We start from the raw sequence: 13,084 nt of genomic DNA, 5'->3' as shown, positions 1-13,084 counted from the left end.
CTTTTGCCTTCTTGAAAGAAATGGAACCCAAGCCTTTGGGCTGTGGCCTTCCTCCCGCTGCAGAAGCCCTTCTGGCCTTGGCTTCTAACTCAGGGATGTGTTGAGTTCTCTTATAACTAGTCCAAAAACTCGGGGAATGGGGCCTCCCCATTCTCGGGTCTAGGCCACAGGTTCTCTCTCTGGACAAGGTTAAATCTGGGAGTATAAACATCAAGGTCTCCTTGACCAAGTCCTTCCTTTTACAGTTGTGGAAAACTGAGGCTCATTGATAAGTGATTTGCCCATAGTCGCACAGCCAGGAAGTCCCTGAAGTATATCTCGAATCCAGGCCCCCTTCTTGAAACCCATTCCTCTTTCTGTTATATACCAGTTACCCCATTTCTTCCTTCTCCCTGCCAAGGGCTGCTCTCACCCCTCCTGGAGATCTCAGGCTTCCCCTCGCCAGTCCCAGGGGCTGGTGGTCCCTCTCGGCCCCTCCTTCGGACGGGGTCTCTTGAGGCTTTAAGGGAAGGTCCAGGGTGGGTCTCTGAGCCTGGCAGGCAGCAGGCAAGCTTGGGTACCAGCCTGCACAGAGAGGCCTGTGGCTCTTGGCTCCCCACCCCGAGCGGGAAGCTGGGCATAGATAATTAGGTTTGTTCTGTTCTCGGGGGTTGGGGAAGGGGGACGGCCCGGGAGAGAAGGACCTTGACAAAGAGTGGGGGGTTAGGAGCTGGCTGTCGCCTCCCTGGTGAAATGCTCATTTCACTTCAGAATGGGGGGATTCTTGCTCTGAGTTGGGCCAGCAGAGAGCCCCCTGGAAGGAGCTGCTCGGGGAGCGGTCCTGGTGCTCAGCCATTGACGGCTCTGTTAGCCATGCGCCGCTGCCCTGGAACAAAAGCCTGCCCAGAAGGGGGGCCGAGGAGGACTGGGCCGGGGGACAGGGGAGCTACAGCCAGGGCCAAGGGGAGAGAGAAACGGTTCCTTGAGTTGTCCAAGCCCTTCTCCCTCTCTCCCTCCTCATGCCTTTATTCATTCATTCATTTACTTGCGTGTTTGTTCATTCCTTCATTCGTTTGTCTCCTATTTCTAGCTGGTCTTTCGGTGTCCTACTCTGGGAAATCTTTACGCTAGGAGGTTCCCCCTACCCTGGGATTCCCGTGGAGGAACTCTTCAAGCTGTTAAAAGAGGGCCATCGGATGGACAAGCCCGCCAACTGTACCCATGATCTGTAAGTGGGGGCGCTAGGGGAACAATCAAGTGGGAGTCAAGAAGGGCCGGCTTTCGCATCCTGCCCCCGTCACTTACAAGCTGTCCCACTCTAGGCAGATCACTTAAGCTTTCTCCTCTGTAAAGCGGGACTAATAATATAGCCCCTATCTCACAGGGATGGGATGGGATCAGCAGAAAATAGATGTAAAATGCTTTGCAAACCTTTTTAGGGTTAGTAAGTGCCTTCAGAGATGGTAGAAAGGTGAGACACCATTGAGCATCTGGGAGGAGTTCATGGTACCTAGGAGGTGCCTGCCCTAGTGTCTGCTGGGACTGGAACCATTGGGGAAGCTCAGGAGCTCCTGCCAAGAAATTGTTTACCTAGCTCCAGCTCAGCATGCAATAGGCTGACTGGGCAGGCCTGGGGTGACTCTCAGTCACTTAGAATCAAGACTTTCTCTTCCCCAACCCTCTCTTCTCCTCCCTTCCCCTCTTCTTTTCTTCTTTCTCTTCCCTTCTTCCTTCCTCCCCTCCCCTCTTCTCCCTTCCCTTCTTCTCCTTTCCCTCCCCCTCTTCTCCCCTCCCTTCTTCTCTTCTCTCTTCTTTTCCCCTCCCTTCTTCTTCCCTCCCTTCTTCTCCCTTTCCTTTTCCTCCCTTCTTTGTTCTCCCCTCCCTCCTCTCTCTTTTTCTTCTCCTCCCCTTCTTTTCCCTCTCTTCTTCTCTCCTCTCCTCTCCTCTTTCCTTCTCTCCCTTCCCTTCCCTTTTCTTTTCTCCCCTCCCTTCTTCTTCCCTCCCTTCTTCTTCCCTCCCTTCCCCTCTTCTTTTCTTCTTTCTCTTCCCTTCTTCCTTCCTCCCCTCCCCCTCTTCTCCCTTCCCTTCTTCTCCCTTTCCTTTTCCTCCCTTCTTTGTTCTCCCCTCCCTCCTCTCTCTTTTTCTTCTCCTCCCCTTCTTTTCCCTCTCTTCTTCTCTCCTCTCCTCTCCTCTTTCCTTCTCTCCCTTCCCTTCCCTTTTCTTTTCTCCCCTCCCTTCTTCTCTTCTCTCTTCTTTTCCCCTCCCTTCTTCTTCCCTCCCTTCCCCTCTCCTCCCCTTCCTTTTCCTCCCCTCTTCTCTCTCCCTCCCTCTTTCTCCCTCCCCTCCCCTTTCCTCCCCCTCCCTTCTCCTGATCTCCCTCCCCTTCCCCAGAGGTTAATAAGAATAATATCACCAGGGCAGCTGGATGATGCAATGGATAGAGCACCGGCCCTGAGATCAAATCCAGCTCAGACGCCTAACACTTATTAACTGTGTGATCCTAAGTAAGTCACATAATCCCAATTGCCTCAGCAAAAAAAAGAATATCACCCTCCCATACATCCATATAGGTACATACATATAGACACACGTATGTTATTTTGCTATATTTTGGCCTTTGCCAGCTTACTTTGTATTTGCCAGTTAATGTGGTAAGGATGAGAGTTTTTTTTTTTTGGGGGGGTAAAGCAATTGATCTCAGGTTCAGCACCTCTTTTTACAGGGGTGGGAGAGTGATATGCCCACAGTCACACAGCTAATAAATAAAAGATGGAGCCAGGACTAAGATCGTAGGACGTTAGAGCTGATGGGGGACCATGGAGTCAAACTAGTTCACCATCTTTATTTTATAGACGGAGGAAAACAAGACCCAAAACAAGGAGGGGCTGGTCCTCCTCCTGCCTTCCTGGTTCAGGCCCTCACCTGGCTTCCCTGGACTATTGGGCCAGCCCCCCACCCCATCCCCTTACCTCCTACTTCTTTCCTCCCTTCTTGTCCATCCTCCCCATGTTGCCGGGGTCATTTTCCCAAACAGGCCAGAGATCAGATTTTCCTCTTCATTCCTCCCATCTTTCCGTTTCTTCCTTTACTTTGCTTGTCTTGGCTCTTCCCACGCCCACCAGATTGCAGTAACTCTAGAACGAGGGCCCTTCCTTGTAGGTACCCTGAGCTCTGGGCCTTTCTCTCCCTTCCTCCCTTATGCCTGGGGAGCAGTCTCCTTGAAAAAGGCTCATCGAATCCTCATCCCTGAGATCAGGACTATCATCTCCTTGAAAAAGATCCATTGAAAGGGCAGCTAATTGGTGTAGTGGATAGACTACTTCAGGGCTAGTGCCCTGAAGTCAGGAGGACCTGAGTTCTAATCTGGCCTCAGACACTTAATAACACTTCCTACCTGTAACTCTGGGCAAGTCATTTAACTCCAATTGCCTCAGCAAAAAAAAAAAGAAAGAAAGAAAGAAAGAAAAAGGCCCATTGAGTCCTTACTTCTGGAGCTGAGGTCTTTATCATCTCCTTTTGCCTGGACTTTTGTAACCTGCCCTTTCACCATCCTGCCAATTCTGCTTGTCCATCTTTCAATCATGGTTTTCTTGATTGATGAGATAAAGGATGAATTCTGCCATTTAAAGTCTTTCCAAGTTTTGCTTGAATCTGGCTTATCCATGGATTATTCACATCCCAAGCCCCAGCTACATTGGACTTTTTTCTCCCACCCATTCTCCTTGTCCTCTTCCCTGCTTTCTCCAAGTTTAGTCCCTACTACCCTCCATACTTACAATGGATTCCCCTCTCCTCACTTCCCCTCACTGCCCAGTGTAATCATCCCTTCATTCACAAAACCCTAACTGACCTTCCTTTCCTACTTTTCCCAGCCAATGTGATCTCTCTTCCCCAAATTTTTCCTAGCACTTTATATGGTTGGACACATCTCCCTTAAGAGTCCAAGGAACTGAGTCTGAATCTTCTTCTGAACAAAAAACTAAATTTCTGCACCTCATTTTCCATATCACAAAATGAATGCTAGATAAATTCTAACGTCCCTTCCAATTCTAAATCTAAGTTCATAGGATTATCCTTCTGACATCATAATTATTTGGGTATTTGCCTTTCCCTCCCACTAGTTTATTATCTCCATGATTGCATCGATGAGTGCTCAGTACCCAGCAGGACCTTAATAAATGTTGGGTTTGAATGTAGAAGGTCACCCTTCCATTGCTTCAGTCCTTCCCCTAGTGGAGCCAGCCTTGGTTTCTTGAAAGATAATACAATGGGGAGAGGGGGGAGAGGGTCTACCAGGTTAGGAAGATTTGTGTCTACCGTGTGAGATTGCTGTTGTCATTATTAATCCTTCATTCTGGAAAATGACCATGACATCAGGGAGGTGGCTCCATGAGCCTAATAAAGTACAGCAAGGAGATCACCTGCCAAATGAGAGCTTCTTTAGCCCTGGCAAGCCACGAAATCCAAATGAAAAATAGCCCTCGGTCCCTGCCTTGAGCCAGTGATGTTCTCAATGTATATATTTCTCTTCTCCACCTGATTGAGTATTGCACCATTAAATTGCCACACCTCTAACCAATCTTCAGTTTAGTACAGAGTCCTGTCCCAGCTTCCCAGAGTCCCATTGCCAATCTGGGATACAAGCTGCTTTATAACTTTCCTGGGCCAGATGCTGGACACCATCTGACTCTTTGCAGCTTGGCCAGCTCTGGACAGATGGACAGTGTCTGTGAGCAGGAGGAGAAGAGAGAGCACTTTAAAGAGTTCCAAAATGAACTGGAACAAAAGCCTTTAAAAAAAACTATTAATTTTTTTTATGTGAAATGTTTTTATCAATATCTTTTTTTAAAATATATTGCTGTCACTTTCTGATCTGTATATGTGTCTCTACTGCTCTCTGACATCTTCCCTCTCTCATACATTCAGATACACATGTGTATACATACCCATGTGTACCCTCACCCACAAACATACATGTACACACACACACACAGAGTAAAACTTTCCCTTGTAAAAAGAAATATATTTAGGGAGATAGGAAAAAATTTGGAACTCAAAATCTTTTAAAAATTAATTGAAATGAATTGAAAGCTATCTTTAAATGTAATTGGAAAAAAATAAAATGCTATTAAGTGGGAGAGGGAACGAAATATATTTAAGCTAAACAAAATGTGAAACAGAATAGTCTTCAATCTACTACCTCTTGCTGAAACAAGAGAGAAATATGTCATTATCAGCCCTCTATAGTTAGGCTGGAATGACTTTGCTCTTCCAGTGATTTTTATGTGATTCAGAATCATGATGTGGTTTAGTCTGTGAGGTATCCAAATTAAATATGGCCCACAAAGCAATGGGAGAAGATCCCTTAGAACATGAGAGCAGGAACTGTTTTTGCCTTTCCTTGTATCTTCAGCACTTACAATATCACCCGTGTACAGTAAACACATAACTAAATGTCTTTTTTTTTTTTTTTTGCTGAGGCAATTGGGGTTAAGTTGACTTGCCCAGGGTCACACAGCCAGGTAGTGTTAAGTGACTGAGGCCAGATTTGAACTCAGATCCTCCTGACTTCAGAGCTGGTACTCTATTCACTGTGCCAACTAGCTGCCCCCTTCTAAATACCTTTTGATTGCATAATTGAGCAGGAGAATCATAGCTCTCAAACTAGAGAGGAGTTCAGATGCTATTTGATTTTATAGAAGAAGGAATCAGGTCGATACATCATTCAAAGTCACATGAGTCATTAAATATCAGAGAATTTAAATCCAGAGCCAATGGTGTAAGTGATATTATCCAGTAACTATCGTATCCAAAAAGGAGCCCCCAGATCACTGTCCATGGTACTTTGCTGGCTCGGTAGAAATAACAGGGCTGCCATTGATGTGTGTCTCCCATGTTCCCAGCAACATGGATCTGGGGTTGGGATTTAGCAATTGCTCTTCTGTAAGATGAGGCAGGTATAATAGATTGTCTCCTAGATCCCTCCCCAGTGTGCTAGACTGAGCATGTATGGCACCTCCGAGCCTCCACTGTTTCTCACTCACTCTTCTTCCCGTCCTGTTTCCCCAGGTACATGATCATGCGAGAGTGCTGGCACGCGGTCCCATCTCAGAGACCCACCTTCAAGCAGCTGGTTGAAGACTTAGATCGAGTTCTCACAGTCACATCCACAGATGTAAGTGGCCAAGAGTTCTTGAGGGTCTTGGGGATGGGGGAGGTCCTTACCTTCTCCCCCTGCCCAAGGTCTGTTTTGAGTTTGGGGGTTCAGTGAGTTGAATTTTGAGGTTCTTTGGCCATCCTCTTCATTGTTCTTCTAGCCCCAAACATCTGATCCACCTCAGGAAGGAGTGAGTTTCTTATCACTTAGAAATCTTTAAATGAAAGAGAAGTGGATGCTCATTTTCATTATTCTAGAAGAAGCTCCCATTGAGCATCTCCCATGACCAGCCTGGAAGCAGGGCCCATATGGAAAAGGACAGGAAAATGCTAAATACTACAGAGGTCCTGAGGAACTCAGAGGAGGGAGAGACATCACAGCCTGGGTGGTTGGGTAGGCTTCCCAGAGAAAGTGAAAGCCATGCTGGGCTCTGAAGCATCGGGAGAGGAGAGCTTAAATCAGGACTTTATCCCTATGATGTCCATGATTTGAGTAGGGATGAAGAGGAATAACAACTCTATGTCAATAGAATTATCTTCCTTTGTTTTTTAACATTCTTTTTTTTTAATTTTGAGCTCCAAATTCTTCCCCTTTTTCCAAATCCTCTTTCATCCATTGAGAAGGCCAGCATTATACTTGTGAAATCAAGCCACGTATTTTTGTTAGAACTGGCTTCTCTTGTAATGTATTTTATTTTATGCATTTAAAAGCATCACACTTAGAAGGGGTGCGTGGGCTTCCCTAGATTACCAAAGGGCCCTGTGGCAGATACAAAAAAAGATTCAGAACACCCTGCTTAGACAACCAGAGGAGGAAGGAGGGCCCATTAGCCTATTCAAATAAGCCAAGACCACTAAGCCGCCCATCTCCATATTGGGGTGTTACATAAACTGATATCCTCTCCCTATTCTATTAAAATCTTCCTTCCTGGCCCAACCTGGGGTCCTGTCCTCTCCTGCAGTCACCTTCCACGATTTATGAACTTTTCCCCTCTCCTTCCCCACACCTTCAAAGAGTCATGAGCCTTCCATCCCTGGATCATTGAGTAGGTCATTTGGATCAACACCTTGCACCTTCATTTTCTATCTTTTATCATCATGACTGTGTTCCCTTTCATCTTTCTACTAGATTGAGGTTTTCAAGATCAGGTTCCCTATCACTAGCATCAAACCCAATGCCTTGTATACATTCATATATTTAATAAGATGAATTAATTTATGGGAGGAGCACTGGATTTGGAGTCTGCAGATCTGATTCTGAATTTCCAACTCTATTTACTTACTTCCCCATCTGGGCTTCAGTTTTCATATCTGTATATAAACATCCCTGGCCATGGCCAGTTGTCTTGACTTTTGCCCTTCTACTGCTCTTGGACGACTCTGGAAGAGAGAAGGAGGATGACTAGTAACTTTGTGTAACTCTGCCTCACTTAAATTCTCTCATGAGTCAAGACATCCCCCCGAGATGTCATTTGTCCTCTTCAAAAGTGAAGGGCAAACAATGATAACAATATAAAGTTGTAGCTACATCAGCTAAGGCCTTCTTCCTCCAAATCCTTCCAATTATTTTTAAAAGTAGGAGCAACAAATGGACAAGGAGTGGCTTTCTGCCATTTGCAGAGTAGAGGTCCTATATTCTTTTTTCCCCTTTTTTATTTTCTTTTTTTCTGATTATATATGTATATTTTTTAAATACATATTTCCTTATGAATCATAGTGGAAGAGAAAAATCCAAACAAAAAGGAAAAACCATGAGAGAGAAAAATAAAACAGAAAATGTCTTTCTGGATGCAGATGGCATTTTCCATCCAAAGTTTGTTGAAATTAACTTGGATAATTAACCATGAATCACTGAGAAGAACCAAGCCTTTCATAGTTGATCATCACATAATCTTGCTGTTACTGTGTACAATCTATTCCTGGTTCTGCTTCTTTCACTCAGCATCAGTTCTTGTAAATTTTTCCAGGCTTTTCTGAAATCAGCTTGTTCATCATTTTTATAGAACAATAATATTCCATTACTGTCATATGCCATAATGTTTTCAGCTATTCCCCAACTGATGGGCATCCACTCATTTTCCAGTTCTTGGAGGTCTTCCATTCTAATCTCAGCTCTGCTGTAAGATCGTCTCTTGGGTCCCTGGGGATGCTTAATTTCTGTTTCTTCTCTCCCTTCCCCAACAGGAGTACCTGGACCTGTCTGTACCCTTTGAACAATACTCCCCAACCTGCCAGGACAGCCACAGCACCTGCTCCTCCGGAGATGACTCGGTGTTTGCCCACGACCTGCTCCCTGAAGAGCCCTGCCTCCCCAAAGCCCCGAAGTGTAACGGCGCCCTCAGGACGTGATAGCCTCAGCGACCTGGCCCCGGGGCCTGTGGGGAGCTGAGCTCGTCCAGAAGCCTGGAACCAGAGGGGACAGAACATCCGGGAGGATGAGATCTGGGCCCAGGCTGAGGAGAACCTCCTGGCCCGCTGAAACTTTGTTTTCCCCCCAATCATTTTTGCTGTAGAAAGAAGCCAAGAAGCACTGTATGGCCTGAAGGAAGAAAAATCTTTTGCCAAGATAATTATATGATTATATATATATATATATTTGATATATACATTACATATATATATATATATTGGAAAATAGAATGTTCGTCTAGCTCTCATCCCTCCCCCCAAAAGAAAAGGCTTAGACATGAAGTCGCCGTTCTGTGCTATGATGTGGAATAGACTTTGAGGATTCTAGGATAGGGAGATATGTGGGGGAAAGAGAGGAAAGGCAGTGTGGTATAGTGGTCGGAGAACCTGGGTTCGATCCCCATCTCTACTACTGTACTTCCTGAGCCATCCTGGACAAATCACTACCTCTCTGGACCTTTTTTCTCCACTGAAAACTGAGGAGGTTGGATGAGGTCATTTCCTGTGATCTAGAGAAAGGTTAGAAGAGGAAGGAAGGTGGGGTAGGGTCGTAGTTATTGGGGATTTTTTTTCTTTTCATAATGAATATAGAGAGATTGCCTTTATGCGGTCTACCTGGGGACCATCTGAAAGGGAGCAGATTCCATGTTCTCTCAGGGGACTGGGTACAGGTGTGTCCCACCTACTGGATGGTGACTCTGGGTTGAGAGAAAGAATTATGTACAGAGTTGGAGGGCGAAAGAGGCTCTGGCCTTGAAGGGACAGTCTTGCCCTCAGGAGCTACCGGCTATGATGCTCATGGCCTTCTCCCTGTTAACAAATGTCTGGGCAGTATGGAGCAGGAAGGGATCAGCGGCCCTACTTGGATTGAGGGGCAGCTAGAAGCAAAGGGCATCTATGTCTTGCTTCGGTCCTCCCAACTCCATGCTCTGGCACTGGCCAATGACGGCAAAAGCAGAAACAATTTCAGGCATTGTAAAGGGAGTAACTAGGTCTGAAGCAGGAGCAGGGGACTAGGGCAAGAGTTTTGTGTTGGAGTAAGTGTCAGGAGTGTTGGAAGTGGAGAAAGGGTCAAGCACCATATTTCCTCAGTGATGGAGACAAAGTCAAGAGAGGTAGGGTAGTATTGTGGAAAGAGACAGTGATCTTACTCTTGAGTAAGTTCCTTCTCCCCGTAAAATGGCCGAGTCAGCAATCTCTCAGATACCTTCTGACTCTAAATCCCACGAATCTCTAAGTCACTTTCTCTTTCTGGGCCTCTTGTTCTGTTCAGAGTTGCTTTGGGGGGAACTAGGATTCCTGCCTCAGGAGTGTAACTGGTTGGTTGGTTGGTAGGTTGGTTGGTTTGGAGCTGGGGCTTTTTGTCTTCTGTGTTAAAGAGAAGCATCACAGTGTCAGCTGTCCCTATCTCCTTCCCCCATCCCATGAAGATTTGAAATTACGGGTACCTGAAGGCAGGAGCCTTTAATTTATATCAAAAAAGGTTTATTCCAGACAATTGTGTAAATACATATAAATAGATATTGTGTGTGTGTGTGTGTGTGTGTGCGTGCGTGCGTGCGTGTGTGAGAGAGAGAGAGAGAGAGAGAGAGAGAGAGAGAGTATAAAATATATATATGGAGAGTGTACAATAGTGATCCAGCTTAAACAAGATGGATGGAAGGCCCTCAGAAGCAAACATCACAATATCAAATATCGGACCTTTGGGGGAAAAAAGAACAACAAAGAAGAAGAAAGGAAAAAAAAAAGAAACTGCATTTTTTTGGTCGGTGTTGTTATTGTTCTATATTGTCACAGTTTTGTTTTAAAAATTGTATTTTAACCTGTATATTTGTAAAGTTATTTATAGTCTGCTGAAGGGACTCCATCTGCTTTGTTTGAAATAGCGTAGCATTGCTGTCAACCTAATTTCCCAGAGTTTTAAGAGTTTTAACTTATTAACAGCTGCGAAAAAGTAAGTATATGCCTTTGTTTCCATGTTTACGGGAACCATCGAGCGAATGTATGGCGCGCACAGTCCTGAACAGATGTCATGAGACTGTCTGTGTTGTTATTTCATATTCTAGCTTTTCTCTGAATTGCAGTGAGCTGTTTTTGGTTTATTTTTGCAACACAGTTAAGCAAGAGCCCCCAGAGCCAGCCTTCAGGAGGGAGGTTGTACCTAAATCTTGTCTGAGGAAACTGAGGCTGGCGGGGGATTCCCTGCGGCTTGATGTGCCTCAGCTGGGCAGGGCTTTCTCTGTGCCATCTCTTTGAGGGTGGGAAGGTCATGAGTCCTCTTTCCAGATAAAGGGATTCATCATTGTTGTCTTTAAGCGCACCCTCCAGAAAGCCCAAAGCATGCGGGAATCCCCTCATACCAAAGCCACAGCTTAGCAGGCTTAGCCCTCCGAGCATCCCTGGATGGTCTGCATGTCGCATGTGCCCATAGCATCCCACTGTGTCCAGGGAGGTAGCCAGAGAGTGCCCCTGCCCTCAGCAACTACACACTCACTTAGGAGACAGACACCCTTGTCACTGTTGGGAACCTGACTTTTTTTTTAAGCCCTTTGAATGATAGAAGAAGGATTTCTGAGTGTGTTCTGTAATTTCCTCCCTCTCTACCCAACTCGTTCCTTCATGATGAAGCATAGGAAACAAGAGTCTTAGTCTGTGACTATGTATTCTTTCCCTCCTTTTCAGAATTTCCTGGAAACTAAAATCGAAAAAATATATATAATAATAATTTATAGCTTCAAGATGATGTCAGGAAAAAGGTTTCATTTCTTTTTTTTTTTTTAAATTTTGGGTCTGTTTTGCAGAGGAAGTAGATTTCTATAGGGAAACCTTTGGTTTGGTTTTGTTCGGGGAACTTTAAATGGGAGAGAAAAAAAAAAAACACGGTATTTTCCTACAAATGTCTTCTAATCACGTACATTCCACAGACGGACAGAGTGTGACGTCCAGCACCAGAGGAGAATGTACAATCGTGCGCATGGTTTCAAATGTTATTAGATATTATAAATATATATATATAATTTATTGAGTTTTTACAAGATTGTATTTGTTACTGTAGACTTAACATTTCTTATGCAATGCTTATATAGTTTTATAGCCGGGACTGTTACCTTTAAAAAGTTTGGGAGACAAGTGCCGTAAATCAATTTCTACACTGTTATATAGTTGGCAGATTTGGGATGGCTTACTCTCCGTAGGCAATTCCACGTTTATTTTAGACAAGCAGCACCCATCGGTGGCTGCTGTCGGAAGCATCAGAACACTAAACACAGCAGACTCTGCTTTTCTTAACCTGGCAAACTTTAACTTTTACCAAAAAATAAAATAAAAATTGGTTTAAGCTTCATTTTCTTTCTCTTGTGTTTTTTAAGCTTCATTTTCTTTCTCTTGTGTTATTTTTGGGTCCAAGCAGAAAAAGGTGGGGGGTTTTGCCTTTGGTCATCATGGAGCCTAAGTGCAGATTAGGGCCATAAGGTATGGTGCAGTCAGAAAAGACCCTAGATTCCAAGGCTCTTTATTCCAAATCTGGTGACTTCATACACACACACACACACACACACACACACACACACTTCTCATCGTGTGCTGGCCCAATCTTCCTTCCTATTCATAAATAAATCCGTTTCAAGGGTGTTATTTGCAGTAGAACTCTATAGTAGTTATCATTTATGTAGCACCCAATAATAGATACTATTTAAATAGCACTTGACATATAAGGGATCTATATACACATATGTACATATGGGAATGTCATTTAAGACTCCCCATGGCTCTGAGGTAGGTTTTCTTGTCCCCATTTTACAGATGGGAAAGTAAGGCTAGGAAGTGTCTGAGGTGGGTCTTCCTGACTCCAGGTTATCTACTTCATCCACTATATCACTCAGCTCCCTCTACTCTACCTGATTCTAAGGCAGAGCTAGGAATTGTTAGGATTTGGTAATAGGGGCAGGGGAGAAATGCTAGTTGTTACTTAAGTCACTAATGGACCCTCAGTTGGCAGGATCATCAGAAGGGATTTATTTAGCCCAACTTACCTGAATGAGAATCCTCACTCCAGTTCCTCCAGCCTTTTCTTTGAGGACTCCCAGTGATGGGGAATTCTGCACAAATATCATTTAATGAGAGACCTGGCGGAAACCCCCGAGGATTTTTTTAAATTAAAACTTTTTATTTTCAAAATATATGCATGGATAATTTTCAACATTCACCCTTGTAAAACCTTGTGTTCCAAATTTCCCCCCTCCCCTCCCCCTCCACTAGACAGCAAGTAATCTAATATATGTTAAATATGTGCAATTCCTCTCTATATATTTCCACATATATCTTGTTGCACAAGAAAAATTAGATTAAAAAAAAGGAGAAAGAAAACAAAAAGCAAGCAAACAACCACAAAAAGAGTGAAAATACTATGTTGTAATCCACACTCAGTTCCCACAGTCTTCTTTCTCCCTCAAGGGTTTTTAACCATTTCTCTTGGGCAATCTGTTGAGGTCTATGCATCACTTCTCAGAACCATGTTTTTAAATGCATAAAATACATAGGT

The 13,084-nt window shown here is 44.4% G+C and overlaps 1 protein-coding gene across 8 annotated transcripts in view; it reads left to right on the top strand.

The window, feature by feature from the left end:
* The window catches only part of FGFR3 (fibroblast growth factor receptor 3), a 97,824-nt gene extending 85,937 nt beyond the window's left edge, over positions 1-11,887 (top strand). For all 8 annotated transcript variants that reach the window (XM_051966201.1, XM_051966208.1, XM_051966205.1 and 5 more), the window contains 3 exons: positions 1,070-1,207; positions 6,049-6,154; positions 8,320-11,887. In XM_051966201.1, the coding sequence (XP_051822161.1) occupies positions 1,070-1,207; positions 6,049-6,154; positions 8,320-8,484 (409 nt within the window). In that variant the 3' untranslated portion in view covers positions 8,485-11,887. The remainder of the gene's footprint in view (positions 1-1,069; positions 1,208-6,048; positions 6,155-8,319) is intronic.
* Positions 11,888-13,084: the final 1,197 nt, after the last annotated feature.

The sequence above is a fragment of the Antechinus flavipes genome, chromosome 6 (genome assembly GCF_016432865.1).
Source record: "Antechinus flavipes isolate AdamAnt ecotype Samford, QLD, Australia chromosome 6, AdamAnt_v2, whole genome shotgun sequence".
Taxonomy (NCBI): domain Eukaryota; kingdom Metazoa; phylum Chordata; class Mammalia; order Dasyuromorphia; family Dasyuridae; genus Antechinus; species Antechinus flavipes.
Note: the sequence above shows the minus strand (reverse complement) of the source record. Positions and strands in the feature narration are given on the sequence as shown.